General features: G+C 44.7%; 1 protein-coding gene across 1 annotated transcript; it reads left to right on the plus strand.

Moving 5' to 3' along the window:
• Positions 1–455: 455 nt before the first annotated feature.
• Positions 456–13,203, plus strand: LOC115315896 (neuronal acetylcholine receptor subunit alpha-9-II-like; the record flags this gene model as incomplete). Its single annotated transcript, XM_040214157.3, has 3 exons — positions 456–589; positions 2,745–3,247; positions 12,877–13,203. Coding segments are annotated over 3 exons (957 nt in total), but the record flags the coding sequence as incomplete, so codon positions are not given.
• Positions 13,204–16,138: the final 2,935 nt, after the last annotated feature.

The raw sequence follows: 16,138 nt of genomic DNA on the forward strand, positions 1-16,138 counted from the left end.
TAGCCAGAATCAAGGTTTGCGAACAGGTCGTTTTTTAAGCAGAGAAGTTGGGTTTCGCAGGAGTAGTTTCGACGGAAGCCGTGCTGCGCTTTGTTAAAAAAGGAGATAGAATCAAGGTGAATAGATAGTTGCTTGTGGATTACGTGTTTGAGTATTTTAGAAGGTACAAAAGTTAGAAATATTGGCCTATAATTTAAAGGAGAGGATTTCTCACCGCTTTTGTGGACCGGGATGACCTTACCGATTCTCCAATCCTCACGAACCGCCGCCGTACCTAATGATTGTTGAAAATTCTTTTTTATGCATTTATGGGCGTATCGACTGACCGCAGCCTCCTTCCAGAAATATATACTTTCTTTTTACCACTAGATGTTAGTGAGTGCTGTCATAAAGAGGGAAAAAAAAAAGGGGGGGGGGGGTGCAAGCCTGTGTCACAAAATGTGTAAACCAATTGCGCATGCGCATCCGACTGCATACAGAACTGGCAGGATGACGGCCTGGTTTGGGACAAAGAAGGCAATGGTGGCGTGGGGTACATAATCGTCTCTCGGAGCGAAGTCTGGTTCCCGGACATCACACCCATCAACACGTACGTAAAAACTTAAACACTACGAACTCGAGCAACACAGAAAGAAAAAATTAGAGGGGGGGGGGGGGGGGGCATTAAATTCGAATATTCCTGAGATTATTCCACTGTGAGCGCGACGAAACACAGTTCACCGGCGCGATCACCTGATGCCTGATTCACATAGCGCGAGTTTACTCGCAACTTCGCAGTTGCGACGTCGCTTGTGCGGGAAAAATAGTTATAGAAGCTGGAGTGCTCCACTTCGCAGCTGCGAAAAAGCAAAATCGCACCATGTATATCAGGCTTTACCTTGGCAAGAGTCCGAATTACGTGACAAACGCACCATCGCCAAGACACGTATTCGCCTCCTGAACCTCAGAAAGGCTCTAGGACCTTCTGTGCAGGACGTTTCGATGCGGACTTTCCTGTGCGGACTTTCCGGTGCACGGACTTTTCGGTACACGGACGTTTTGGTGCACGGACATTTCGGTGCACGGCCGATCGAAAGCACGAGTTTTTTTTAGTTTTCTCTAAAAGTAATAAGCACTATTTTAGCCAGAAATTCGTTTTTTCGCCCTTTTATGATTTTTTAGACTTGGTCATCCATTTACTCACACAGTACCATCCTGCGTGAAAATTGGAGACGTTGGACGTTATGGTTCGTTTGCCGGCGTATCTTTTCCAATGTACGCACTACACCCATCACATCGTGTTTACGCGTTGATTTGATAGAGGCGTTCTTGGCATCTTCTGTAAAGGTATTGGCTTTATTATTGGTAATTCATGTGGAAAGGCCCCTGCAGCAAGAAGCTTGGGGTTTAAAATTGCCCTAGTAAAAGCTAAGAAATTTCTCTGAACTGTGGTACCCACTTCCTGTGTCTTTTTTCTCCCACGAAGTTTTCCATCTTTTACCATAGTCTAGATTTATTTTCAACATGATCAACGTCCACCAGCTCGCCCGAACACTCACCGTTTTTTTTCGTAAAGCTTGAGAAGTTGTTTATGTGTGATAGCTCAAAACAATTTGGAATGTCTTCAAATGCGCTTCCACCGCGACATCGTATAACATCGATTGTCTAGCAGACCTGACAGGAGAAATTAAAGTTCTTCGTATTCCTCACGCGTCGCAAGGTTTGTAATATAAATCAAGACATAAAACACATTAAAATTATCCGAGACTCTGCTAAAAGATGGGAAACGTCGTGGAAGAAGGACGTCTCAATGTTCCGCGAAGTTCTCCATCTGTTGCCACAGTCTCGGGTAAGGTTCAACCTCCTTAAGCTTCTTGCTTTTGGGGCTTTCACTACACAGGATTACCAATAATAATGTCAATAGCGTTACAGGAGACGCCAAAAACGCCTGTATCGGCCCGGTGTGTAAACACTATGTGATGCCTCTAGTGCGTATATATACATATATATGTATACGTTGGAAAAGAGACACCGGCAAAGGAAGCATAACGTCCAACGACTCCAGTCCTCGCGCAGGATGGTGCTGCGTCTGACAATGTCACTTAGGTGGTATATCAGTAAGTAACAGTAAATTTGGATGACCAAGTCTACAGAATTATAAAGTGAAAAAAATATTTTTTGGGCTAAAATAGGGCTTAGTACTTTTAAAGAAAACAAAACAAAATAAAAAAAAAAAAAAAAACCCTCTCGATTTCGATTGATTGTGCTCTGAAATGTCCGTGCACCGAAATGTACGCGCACCGAAATGACACCGAAAAGTCCGTGCACCGATATGTCCGTGCACCGAAAAGTCCACGCAACGAAAAGACCGCACCGAAACGCCCTACACCGAAACGTCCTATATGCCGAAATGTCCGGATCCCACCAAGGGCTCCTCGAAGAACGAGGATACTTGCGTTTCTTTCTTTCTTTTTTTTTCGCTTTTTTCCGTGAATTTTTGGTTTTTCCTTCTCAAAGACAGCTCAAAGCCTGGGTTTTCCGGTTTTCACCGACCTCGAGAAAGCCGACTCTTGGTTAGTTGTCCGGGCTTATCGGCATTTACCCACAACACTGAACCGCGGTAATAAGTTAGACGTGAACATCGCCATATACTATATCTGTACATGTTATACACTGGTTGATTCCAGCTGCTACAGTTTGACGCACGGCATTGCTCCTGCTCCTCGGGAATTTCGCTTACATCGAGACAACACGCTTTCTCGCAGGAACTCCAACGATTACGTCTTGGCACGCGACGCAGCGTACCTAGACCACAACGGCAGCCTTTGGGACTGTCACCTGGCTCGGATAAAAGTTCCCTGCGTCATGGACCTAGCCCAGTATCCACATGACCGCCACGTGTGCAGGCTCCGTTTCGCTTCTTCGACCTACCTGGATAGCGAGGTCCGGACCATCGGGTTCAGATTCTACGACCGTACGGAGCTTAGTTCAGAGTGGGATGCAAAGGCCCTGGAGCCATCGCATGGGGTCGCCCTCAACAGGAGCTACGCGGACATGGTCATCGAGATGAGGAGACGGACCAGCCACCATCTGTATACGGTCACTCTTCCGTGGGTTGCTGCTGTCGTCCTGATGCTTCTGGGCTTCTGGATGTCCGTCGACTCGGACCGCAAACTGTGGCTCGCCTGCGTCAACTTGTTTTTACTCGCGGTGATACTCGGCAGAATTGGCACGCTACTTGACAAATCAGCGACCGTTCCGAAAATCGGTAAGTTAGTTTTCGATGGCCTGCGAACGGTATGGGGAGGTGACGGTAGGATCCGAATGGATCTAACAGCCATAATGTCCAGATGGATGAATACATCTTTTTTTTATAACCTCGCAGCAAAAGTCATCTTTAGTTTTCTGCAAGCAGTTCAGAGGCCAGATTCACGAAGAGCTTCTTAGTTTACAACAACTTAGCTAAGAAGTTCGTAAGTTAAGAACATCGTAAGAAGAGGAGAAATCGGTATTCACGAACGCGTTCTTAAGTGAGAGGAGGAAAGCGACGTTGTCACACGGAAAAACTAAAACTTACCGGTGCTGTTGCTATGGCGACGGCGTCTTCGGCAGCACGAACAACCAATCGGAGAGCTCGGCATCTGTTCGGAGCCGCTCGGAGCCGTTCGAAGCACGTGGATTTTTCATAACAAACACAGGCGGCCTTTCTGCCACCGCTTGTCTGGGGTTCGTATCCGTGCAGTGATATGTCGACGCTAACACGATTTAAACTCGCCCGAATGCCGAGGCCGGGATGCGTAACCACCCCCACTGACTGCTACGAACTCGATCGCTACCAAGTCAACACAACTGTCATCGTTGGTAAAAGACGGCCCGCAGTCGTTTCCAAAGCGACGTAGATGGGAACAAATTGCCGCGGTGTTTTTTGCGGCCTCGGAGATGCAGGCGCAAGCCGACGTTAAAAAAGATACGTTTGAACTACGACAGTGTAAGCAAGAGCCACGTAAATGCCTGTTCACACTACGGAGCGGACGCGCGCGTTTGATCGAAGTGCTGGATTTGCGCTGTTGGACCGCGAATTGATAAGCGCTTCGGGACCGATCCTTTACAATTGCAACTCGATGCTGACGTGACACTCGGCGAAGAAAGGTTGGACCGGCATTGCGACCCACGAACTGTTACAGCGATCGAGAGTGAAATGCGGTCGTGTCAGAATAAAATGAAATACTAATAACAAAGTGTACATACCATGTTGCGAAGGTAATCCATACGGCGTTTATTTGAGCTTGGTATCACACAAAACAGAGATAGAATCGATGAGAGCCCCTTTTCGACGACAGCGTTCGTCACCGTTGCCTCGGAAAACAAGGAGATGACAAGAGGAAGAGATTGACCTCTTAATCTAGAATTGAGGTCACCGATCAAACTATAATACGGGAAGGGTTCACAATGGTCGCGCGGGCATATTCCATTCAGCACGCCAGCCGGTCGTAGGCAGACGGTCTTCGCCAAGGACCGTCAGATCATCGCTGCGCCGAGTCGGAGTGCCTGCTAGGCCTATCCGCCGATCGGTCGGAGTCCGTACTCGTGGCCCTTGGAGTCTTTCCCGGGTGTCTGTGGATCCAGCGTTCTTGTTCGTTCGTCGTGGTCTGTTTCAAGTACTTTTTACTTGTTTCTTGCTGCTTGAAGTCGGGACGCGTGAGAAGCGCACGTAGAAAAATAAACATCCGTTGGTTGTCGCGACCACCTAAGCGACGCTGTCGGCCATGCTGATTTGATCGTAAGAAGTGCGTAAGACAGCTTCGGAGCTGTCGTAGGATTTCGTCGTAACCTGCGCAAAACTTACGAAAATTTCGTTTCGTGAATACGGATTTGTTCTTAAGTTTTGTCTTACGCACATTTTTGGCGTAAGATCGTTTCGTGAATCTGGCCTCAGGATCGCAGTCGGTTGTCGCAACCTTATGGTTTGAAAACGCTGTCCACTAAGTTCTTTTTTAAAAACACCGCTTTTAGGCGCCCGTTTCCGGCTTGAGCGGCGTCGGCGTAACCGCATGTTCCATTATGGAACGTTTCCCATAATGACGTCACATGTGACGTCGCGAGGGTCATTCGTCACGTAGCAGAAAAAGCTCGCTAAATTTAGCGGAAAAAATTTTCCCGCTAAATTTAGCCAAAAGATTTCCCCGCTAAATTTAGCGGAAATTTTTTTATGAGGAGCAGGAAAGGAGCGTACGGATGAGGAGGAGGGGCATACCCTCCTCTTCCTTCCTTCCCCTCCTCCTCCTCCTCAAGAGCTGCGCTCTAATTCGGCATTATAGAGGATTGTAAACGTCTTTTATTTTTTATTCATTGTCTACCAGGTAAGTTGCGCCTTTAGGCAACATGCCACTTGAGTTGTTTCATCAATTCCCTATGAAATCTGATCTCCTAAACTGGTTGTACAAAACTTGAGATAGCTTTTCTCTGCAGGGGTATGGAAATGTCAATCACAAGTTTCGATAAGATCTGCCCGTAGGCTAATATGTCGAGAAGTGAAGGATGCACTTTTAAAGGAGCCTACACAGCGTAAATATATCTGTGTAGTTTTGTTTTTTCACTCATAAGCGTAACTTGCGTTCTTTTACGCCCTTGCATTATAACATCACTACATTCAGAAAAGTTGTGTCGCAGTTCATTCATAACGAAGTAAATCCGCTAACTATTGCGCTCTCCTGTAAAGTAATCAAAAAACGCTCCACGAAAGTGCTATTTATTGGGTTGCTAAAGGAATACTGAACCAAACATTTCAGTGTCCATAATAAGTGGCGGACGATCTTTCCACGAATAGACCGATCTCACCAAGCGTTCGGCGCATGCGTGAAGCCGCCATAACTTTAGTTCAGAGGAGCCAGGCGGGAGTGCCCGAGACGGCTCGTGCCTCCTCGTGCTCTGCATGCGCAGAGCTCCAGTGAGGTTGTCGCACGTGCAGAAAGACTAAAGGTCCCTTGATGCATTCCAGCAGCGGTGGCGTAGCCAAACTGGCTGGTGAGATCGGCACCAGTGTGCGCGAGTACACGTAACGAAATTGACGCCACGCTTAAAGGGGCACTGACACCCCAAAGGTTGTATTTCTTTTTTGTGTCTAAAACCATGCAAGTTGTAGTCATAGGCACGTATAAAAATACCACGACGAAAAAAAAAAAAAAAAAAAGTTTTCCCACGCGCGCGCGCGCCTTTTTTTTTGCGTTTTTTTTCCCGCTCCTCACCTCCTCGCTTCTTTCGATTAGTGACGTCAAATATTGTGAAATTTAGAAGCTTTGTAAGCGACATTTCTATAACGTTTTATAACGGCATTCGTAAAATATGCTTCTTAACTCAATTGCGAACGCACTGCGGCCCTTCTTTCTGAAATAGACGCTTTACAGACGCGCCAAATTACAGCCGCCATTGGTGACCTTCTCTTGTCTTACCGAGATGCCGAGCAGCTGAAACGGTAGTTGACGATCCTCTACAAAAACCGATGCTTTAGAAAAGGACACAGTTGAATGTAATATGGCAATAACCTGGCCTGCTATGGTAATGATGAAGTGAAATAAATGGAGTAAGAGGAAACAAAAACTGAAGGTCAGTTATGGCGGCGTCCATGCACAGCTGCTGCAAAGCGTCTATACCGAAAATCGGAGTCCGGTGTGATGTCGCTTCCTGGCTTTTTATCCTCCCTCGGAAAACATGGCGGCGCTCGACGCAGGTAGCAGAGGATGATCGGTGAGTCGGGAAATCGGACGAAGGGGTCTTTTTTTATGTGCCCGACGACCTCTCAGACTTGAAAAGAAAATCGTTATACGGTCAAAACAACTGGGTTTGGTGTCTGTATCGTAGTTTCGGTTGTGACTCCGCCGAGGCAGCCTTTCACGCAGAACCGGCTCGACGTGGCCCCTCACGTCGCTCACCAAAGTCCACTGCGCGTTCTCTTCGACCTCACACCGTTTCAAAGAATTTCAGATCGCTGAAAGGGCCCTAAAAGAACTTCAAACTCAAAATTCGAGCGTCGTCTGCTTGCAGCGATTGGCGGCACGCACGCAGAAAACTTCATGGTTGTTCGCGGAACGCCAGCGAACACGGCACTTCGGGTGGCAGCGGTTCGGAGGTGTCAGGGAAACTCGACTCGCAGGACGGCTCAATATTTGACGTCACTGCACCGGCGCGGATCGCGTGGGAACTTCAAATTCGGCATTTGGAAATTGTATTTTTACTTCGCAAATACTGAATTCCCAAGTTTCGAATTTTTAGGGTTATGTCCTGGCATCGCTTTCAATCATTTCAGATAATAAATTTAAAAAAATGAGTATGTATATATATATATAAATGGGTGTTTTCATCTCAAATCGGGCAGGCTAAAAGGGTCTAATTTTTAATTTTCACGAAAAAAATATATGTTTCGGGGGTATTTCTCAAATGAAGGAGGGCGCAAACCGCATGTTCTCACGATTTTTTGTTCTCGAGTTACGAGCCGTAGAAGCCGCAGTGGCAGAAACTAGTGTTTTTGCCTGCTGTCGCAGGTCGCGCGTTTGACACCCTCTGCTGACGCTATTGTTTTCTCTACACCCTTTGAACTTTTCCCCCTCATTTAAGAGGTATTATAGAGATACCTTGATGTATTCAAATATTTTTAGGAATTCAATTGTTTCCTAAAACACATGTCAAACTTGTCACTCCGGTCGCTTTTCGGTCAAATTTGACAGGTCATTACTTTGTCTGTGCTTAAGGTAAATTTTCTTTCTTTGGCTCTACAGAAAGCCCAAAGCAAGCCCATTATACAGGGTGTCACAAAAAAAAATTTACACGGTCTTTTTTACCGCAAAAATAAACTAGGCATCGCCGAACGCTTATTCTCCGCCCAAAGGTAGAGCTAGAGGTCACAACCAGATGCCAAAGTTTCAGCCCGATCCGATAACTTGATCAAAAGTTATAAGTGGTTTTCTGAAAATTTCCATGGGAAAATGGCGGCCGACGGAGTTTTCAAACACATGGGGCTCTATGGCACCAGAAACCGAAAACGGGCAAAAATGGGCTCCATTTTCCCATTGAACTTTTCAGAAAATCACTTATAACTTTTGATTAGGTTATCGGATCGGGCTGAAACTTTAGCATCTGGTTGTGGCCTCTAGCTCTATCTTTGGGCGGAGAATGAGCGTTCGGCGATGCCTAGTTTATTTTTGCGGTAAAAAAGATTGTGTAAATTTTCTTTTGTGACACCCTGTATATATAATAATATCATTATGATCTTTTGACTAGCCACTCCGCTACCTTCACGTAAACGTTGTAAGAAATAACAAATGTTGAAAGTTTGAGGTCGATTTTCTCAAAAACCCCATTTTTATAAATATTTGATTTTTTAAAATCTTTTAGACATATTAGTCGACTACAAGAAAAAACAGTCTAGAAATCTGATATTTTGGTTGTATGTCCTCTGTTTGAGCCGCAATCGCGTAAAATGTGTGAACATTTGTTAATTTTCACAACGTTTATGTGAAGGTAGCGGAGCGGGTACTCGGCAGATAATGATGATATTATTATATCTATAATGGGCTTGCTTTGGGCTTTCTGTATAGCCAAAGAAAGAAAATTTACTTTAAGTACAGACAAAGTAATGACCTGTCAAAGTTGACCAAACATCGACCTGAGTGACGAGTTTGACATTTTGTTTAGAAAACAATCAAACTATTAGAGATATTTGAATACGTGAAGTTATTTTTATAGTACCTATTAAACGAGGAGGAAAAGTTAAAGTGGTGCAGAAAAAACACTATCTCCAGCAGAGGGTGCCCAACACGCGACCTGCGACGGAGGCAAAAACACTAGTTTCTGCCACTGCGGCTTTTACGCTTCGTAACTAAAATCTGGGGAACTTGCGGTTTGCGCTTTCATTCATTTGAGAAATGCCCCTAAAACATATTTTTTTCGTGAAAATTAAAAGCTGGACCCTTTCAGCCTGCCCGATATGGGAAATTTCATCTAAAATCGGGCAGACTAAAAAAGTCTGATTTTTAATTTTTACGAAAAAAATATATGTTTTGGGGGCATTTATCAAATGAAAGAGGGCGCAAACCACATGTTCCCCAGATTTTTTCTTCAGTTACGAAGCGTAGAAGCCGCAGTGGCAGAAACTAGTGTTTTTGCCCGCCGTCGGAGGTCGCGTGTTTGACACCCTCTGCTGGCGCTATTGTTTCCTCTACACCCTTTTAACTTTTCCCCCTCATTTAATAGGTACTATAAAGGTACCTTGATGTATTCAAATATTTTTAGAAATTCGACTATTTTCTAAAAGACATGTCAAACTCGTCACTCCGGTCGCTTTTCGGTCAAATTTGACAGGTCATTACTTTGTCTGTACTTAAGGTAAATTTTCTTTCTTTTTGCTCTACAGAAAGCCCAAAGCAAGCCCATTATAGATATAATAATATCATTATTATCTGCCGAGTAGCCGCTCCGCGGCTACTCTGCAGATAATATATATATATTATATATATATATATATATATATATTATATATATATATATATATATATATATATATATATCAGGGTTGGGCAATATCGTGATACAAATGTATCGCGATAGTATCTTGGAAATACATTTTGTATCTGTATTTCTGTATCGCGACACATTGTTTTCACCAGTAATTGTATTCCTGTATCGAAATACATTTTGAATGTTCCCTTGTATTGCGATACAATCAGGGTGAAATGTATTTCATTATATTTCAAGAGAAATACGCCCCCCCCCCCCCCCCCCCCCCAAGAAAAAATACAAATCCGAAGGCATTTTTTTTTTTCTTCTGAGGGCACCATGGTTAAGGAGATGTTGGGGCATTGTTACCGCGCTGACCAAAGTTCCTTTTGATTCTCCAAACTATTTTTCTGTGCGTCCTCTTCTCTTTTCTGAGAAGTGTTGCGTAGTCGGGGGCTCGAACCAGGTGGCGTGCCAGGAGTGGAATCAGAGCATCTTGTGTCGCAGGTCCACAGGTAGGGGTTTCTTTAGTCAGTGTTTGGTGCCATCCAATGCCCGCTGATAACCGTCACTCTTGCCTTAGCGTACCAAGCCGGCTAAGCTGAGTCACAGTCCGTTGCACCACGAGCCTGGTGGTGGTTGACTTGAAATAGCAGGATGAATCACACAGTGAAGTTCAACACATATTCGAATGCGCCTGCGGCTGCGCCCGTAATATTGCACGGCTCAAGGGTACGTCATCAGCCGACGTAAAAGTGACCCGCTGCTCTGGTGATCCGAAACTCAAGAATGAGGTCAGACGTGGCCTTGCTGTGCGGACACAGACTTTGTACACCTGCGACTCGTCTCGAGCGCACTGTTTCTCGGAGAGCTTGCACCTGTGCCGGCAATATCAGGTCGCAGTCCACGAGGTCTCTATTTGGAGTATACAAGACGAGGACTGCAATCCATGCGTCGGTGGTGGAGGGTCGGCAGGAAGGACCTTTACAACAGGGATGCCACCGTATCGTTTTTTCAACCGTAACAGAAGATAAGATATGTGTTCCAGGATGCTTCAGGTGGTCCAGTATTCTCGAAAAATCCAAATGACACTGCCTGTACGATCTTCAGCGATGTAACCTACAACGAAATTACGTATTGTCCTTTCATACAGCAGCGTGCTAAAGTTTCATGTTCAAGGCCACACCTATAGATAAAGAATGCCAGTTCATCCCACCGTGACGTCATGTGATAAATGTTGACAGGGTCGTCCTTATTGAACAGGGGCGTGGTGACGTTTTGATGGGATTTAGGACGACATAGAATTAATTTAGAGGTCGAAGTCTTTTCGCATCCCTCCTCAGACAGACAGGATGTCAGGGCAAGGACCGCGCAGTCAGTCTTTGATGGAACTTATTTTTAAGCCCATCGAAGACTCCTCGTCGTCCGAAATCACTACCTTCAAGGTAAAGTGCCAAGCCTACGGGAAAGTAATTTCAGGATCAAAAACTTCCAGTCCCAACTTCAGACTTCATCTCATTTGGCGTCTCAAAAAAAATAAATAAATAAATGTATTGCAGTATCAGTATTTCTGTATTTGTATTTCTGCCCTCCCTTAAATGTATTCCTGTATTTGTATTTCCAAATACATTTTGCCTCTATTTAAAATGTATTTCCGATACGTATCGCGATACACTTCTGCAGATGTATCTCAGTATCAGTATTTTAGCTACTATTTTAATGTATCCCAGTATTTGCATTTCCAAATACATTTTTGAGTATTTCTGCCCAACCCTAAATACATATATATATACATATATATATATATATATACATATACATATATACCAATGTGTCGAACCGAAAAAAAATACGGGTTCGGTTACGGTTCAGGTTCAGGTAAATTAATTTTGTTCCGGTTCAGTTCCGGTTCGATTAATTCGATCCGCGAACCGGTTCGCGAACCGGTTCGGAAATTATAAATGACAAATTGCAACATCAAAATAAATTACAAATAAAACATCTGAAATCAGCACATACGAAACGGGATACATTGTAGTAGGCTCAGGGATTTCTACCAGGAATGGTTTCTTTACGTGCACTCAAAGGTTACCTCACCGACGTTTACGCATTCGGACTTCATCTAATTGGGTCCGACGCGGTGGCTGTAAAACCCGCGACCTCCTTACAAACCCACTTACAAGTAGAACTCGCTAACTATCCCACCACCTCGGCGTGTAAGCAATTGAAGGAACAGTGGGGAGAAAATACAGCTTTCTTTATTTGAACTAGCCTTCGGTAACTCAAATTAGACCCTTAAAGAAGTTTTCATTAAACAAGATACGGAATATGAAAAACACTTCACCGAACGCAACGCCGGAAGGACGTAATAGGATAAATATTAAAATAGAAGAGTTCGCTGTCTCACAAATATGTTAGCTTCTAAGTGCCTATACGAAACCGGATGCATTATTATCAAACTCCACAGCCTTTTCTTTTCTCATTCCGATGGAAGCAAGCTTCAAGAACTCGCGCGTTTTAGAAACGTGTTATGAAATGAGCACACAGCAGCATTTAGGATTTACGAGATTGTAAGAAAATGAAATCGCGTGACGCGATTTTTTTTTTTTTTTTGCACAGCCTTCCAATTTTTTTTTTTTTTTCCGTGCAAGCTGCGACCAGCGCAGTACTGGTTCCTATGTCAAGATTCATGGATGCAGCGTTTGTCAAGATTCATGCGTGCAGCGTTTATATTCCTAAGACTGAGTGGAGAAGAAAAATATGTAAGCGAGGTGTGTGTCAGTTGACGGCACTTAAAAAACAAATGGCATTGATAGCACATTCATTGTCAACAGCGCGTGGCCGAACCGTTTTGACATGAGCCGGTAACCGTTATTTTTTTTCCGGTTCAGTTTCGGTTCGGGTTGGTCGCGATAACAATATAACGGTTCGGGTTCGGGTTCAGTTCCGGAAAAAATACCGGTTCGGTTCCGGTTTTCGGTTCGGTTTGGTTCCGGTTCGACACCCTGATATATATATATATATATACATATATATATATGTATATATATATATTATATATATATATACATATATATATGTATATATATGTATATATATATGTATACATATATATATACATATAGGGGCGCGATGGCTTCTCTGGTTCGCGGGATTTCATCCTCAGGCTGTCGAGGAAGGTCCATGTGTGCCGGCAGAAGGCGTCTTGACTGAAGATCCCACTTCTGACACCAGTGTAACGCTTTTTATTTAAGCGTGTCCTTTGCCCCAATCTGTCCCCTGCTTGTCCCCGACGTGACGTCTTCTTCCTCTTCTTACAACCGTCACAATATATATATATATACTCATTTATCAGATTCGAGGAACCATCCTTGGAGGGTTGAACCATTTATAATATTTTTGTTGCAGTATTCTTCTTGGGTAACGCCGTGGTCATCCAGGCGATGGTCGCCATCTTTGCCATCTTCATCCTCAACATGGCGTCGACACCAGTCAAGATACCCGAATGTATTGTCCAGTTCTTGACCGGTCCGACAGGCGGTCTGCTCTGCTTAAACGAAGACTGCCTGTGGACCAATCAACCACAACCACGGTCAGAAGACGAAGTTTTCCCCAGAAGACGGGTCGAAGGCGGAAATAAGCGCGGCTGGTTACTTTTGGCTCAAGCACTGGACCGACTATTCTTCGGTGTTATCGCCATTGTGGCTCTGGGGCTCATGCCCTGGTGAATTTCTTGTGCGGGAACATCAATGTTTGCATAAGCTTGTTACTGCCATAAGTTTAGAAGACTGCCACGCGTTTACAAAAAAAAAAAAAAAAAAAGAACGAAAAAAAAACTAACTTTTCTTTTGCAAAAAAAAAAAAAAAAAAAAAAAAAATTGCTTGCTTGTTTTGTTTTGACTTCGGGAAAGTTTCAGACTTTCCTATTCACAAATACTGCGAAGTTCACGTATTTGATTTTGCGCTTGTCTCTATGTTGCACGGTGTCGTTTGTTCTGCCTACTAATTCTACCAGGACGTGCGAGGTGTTATGAAAACACACAATTCGATGTCTTGATTGGACGCTTCTCACAAGCGCTCACAAGTGGATCAAGCCCATATCCTCACGCTATAAAGGCCTGAACATTATTAGCACGCTTTGGTTCTTGCGTTAGATCCTGCCTTTCGGCCTCTGAGACATCGAGCATACGACTTGGTCGGGTTGGGTAAGTGTACCCCGCCCAAAACTACTACTACACGGCAAGTCGCGTGTCTAAGAATTTTAGGGTAGCTTTCATTCAACTTTTCGTGCATTCTCTAGTTTATATGTTCACATAAATCGTGGAGTTAGGTTCATAGATATTCGTTATTGGAGCTCAGCAGACTTGATTCCTGAGACTTGCACTTTCTGCGCATATCAAGGTAAGTTTAAAAACAGCTAGGGTGAGTGAATTAGGGCCAACTTGTACAAAAAAAAAATTATTGCAGAAACACGCTCATACATCAAGTAGTAATTAAGTCACAAATATTCAGCGCATGCTGCGTGTGTAAGCAACTATAGACATGTCGCGTAAACTTCCTCTCCGTGTTTAGCAGTCCACTATTATGTTACCTGAATTATTTCTAATCAAATAACTGTCCAACATGCCGACAGTAGCCAACCCGAACAAAAATAATCTGCACGATCGTAACTCATTTTTTTTCGTTGCGTCATTAATAGTCACATTTTAAAGTACCAGACACATATTTAATTTATTTTACATGCTGCACTGGCCTCAGATAAGAGAATAGCTGCGTGCTAAATTTGTAAACATCGTGGATTTTCCCGAGACTGGGTTTTACTGAAGACAGACAAAGTTTTAACTTCCCAATCTATGGTGGTTGGGACATCGCAATGAATTGCCCGTCTGGACTTCCAGTTTTCCTCCGCAAGAGTGTGGTCCTGCCCCAGTCTGCTGACCAGGCATCGAAGGATCTTGAGCTACGAAGAGCGGGCCACTTCAGCACATTTGCTTTTTGCGAATTTATCTTACTCAAGAGGAAACACGACCACATCTTTATTTTCTGTGACTTCACAAACTGTGCACTGAATTTATGACCCGTTTTTCGACTAAAGTCAAATGCAGTGTTATCACTGCCTTGTTTTTTCAGGTTAAATGTAAATCGCACACCAATTGCAGTGAAAATTCCAATCACATCAATGCTTGCTCCAATATGAAGCGAGCTGTCAATGCTGTGGTCATTTATTGCGAACGAGGCATGCAAAAACTCTCGGATGAAAAAAAAAAAAAAAATGAAAGGCCTAATGCCGAATTTGAGCGCAGCTTTTGAGAAGGAGGAGGGGAGGGTACGGAGGGAACGATATTCCTCTCCTCCTCCCTCCTTCTTCTCCTCTATCCCCCTCCCTCCTCCTTCCCGTGCGGCGCTTTATGGGAAACGTCCCATAATGCAACGCGCACGTCACCGCGGTGCATTATGTGACGTTTCCCATAAGGCGCCGCGCGGCTACACCGACGGCGACGCGTCATGCCGACGCTTTACACCGACGCGTTATGGCTACGCCGACGGCGACGGCGTCAGCGACGCGTCACGAAAAAGCGTTACGCCGACGCGTTACGGTTACGGTTACGCCGACGGCGACGCCGCTCAAGCCCGAAACGGGTGCCTAAGAGCTGCGCTCTAAAACTCGATATTTCTGCAAAGCTTTATTTCAAAGAAACGATTGGGTTGAGGCCGATCAGAACCAAAATGAAACATGCCTGCAAGCACCGAAACATGCAAAGATTCACGCGGCTGCTTCTGGTGTTACCGTGATTCTTTGCGCCTCCTTCACCGCTACGACCTTTTTCCTCCTATACAATGCAACGTTGTGTACCCTTTCCCTTCTTTCTTGCTGCCGACCCTTTTTCCCTTGCCACATTGCCACGTACCTACTCCCTCCTTCACCCATATTCTGGGTGTTCGTCGATTCCAAACCGTGAACTTTTAACACGGGAGACCGACGCAGAGGCGCGACTTCAGGCAAAATATGCTTTTGAAGTTTTTGCTGCAGCAATGCAACACTTGGAATAACAAGCTCACCTATATGTACTGCAGTGTCTACAGCCGAGAACAAGCTCGCCCGACTACCTCAACTACGCGCCAACGTGCACGGTTCACCCCTTCACCTTTCAGAATAAACAACATTTGTCTCAATGTTGCGCTCAATCACAAGCCGCAAAAACTGTTTCCTAGATGTGACAGTTATGCTGAAGAGCACATCGCTTCGACAAAAGCAATACGGTGGAGATTCTGCTACTTGATACTTGCGCTTTCACAACAAAATAAGAAAGAAAAAAAAAACAGCGAACAAAGACAGTAATGGGGGACAAACAAAAGCAGGGTTCTTACCCAAGTATTGTAGTCTTCCATGAATTGCTGGCGAATGGCCGCAGTAAATGCACCAGCCAAATGGGAAGCTTTTTCCTTGGCTGGCATTCAGCTCCGTCTTTCGCAGGAATTCGGGGCACTCGCACTGGCTGTCTTTGCAGAGACCCCGCTGCACTCCACGCACGTCAAGTGCGGTAAACATGGCACGCTGTGCCCGAACTGACGTGCCGTCTAAGTCTCGCCAATCGTAGTCAGTCGAGCTGGTCCAGCCCCAACCACAAACAAAGCCTGTCGGGAACTGACTGAGCGAGCCAGCCAGCAA

This window comes from Ixodes scapularis, unplaced genomic scaffold, assembly GCF_016920785.2.
Source record: "Ixodes scapularis isolate PalLabHiFi unplaced genomic scaffold, ASM1692078v2 PGA_scaffold12__126_contigs__length_90152505, whole genome shotgun sequence".
In the NCBI taxonomy this organism is placed as follows: domain Eukaryota; kingdom Metazoa; phylum Arthropoda; class Arachnida; order Ixodida; family Ixodidae; genus Ixodes; species Ixodes scapularis.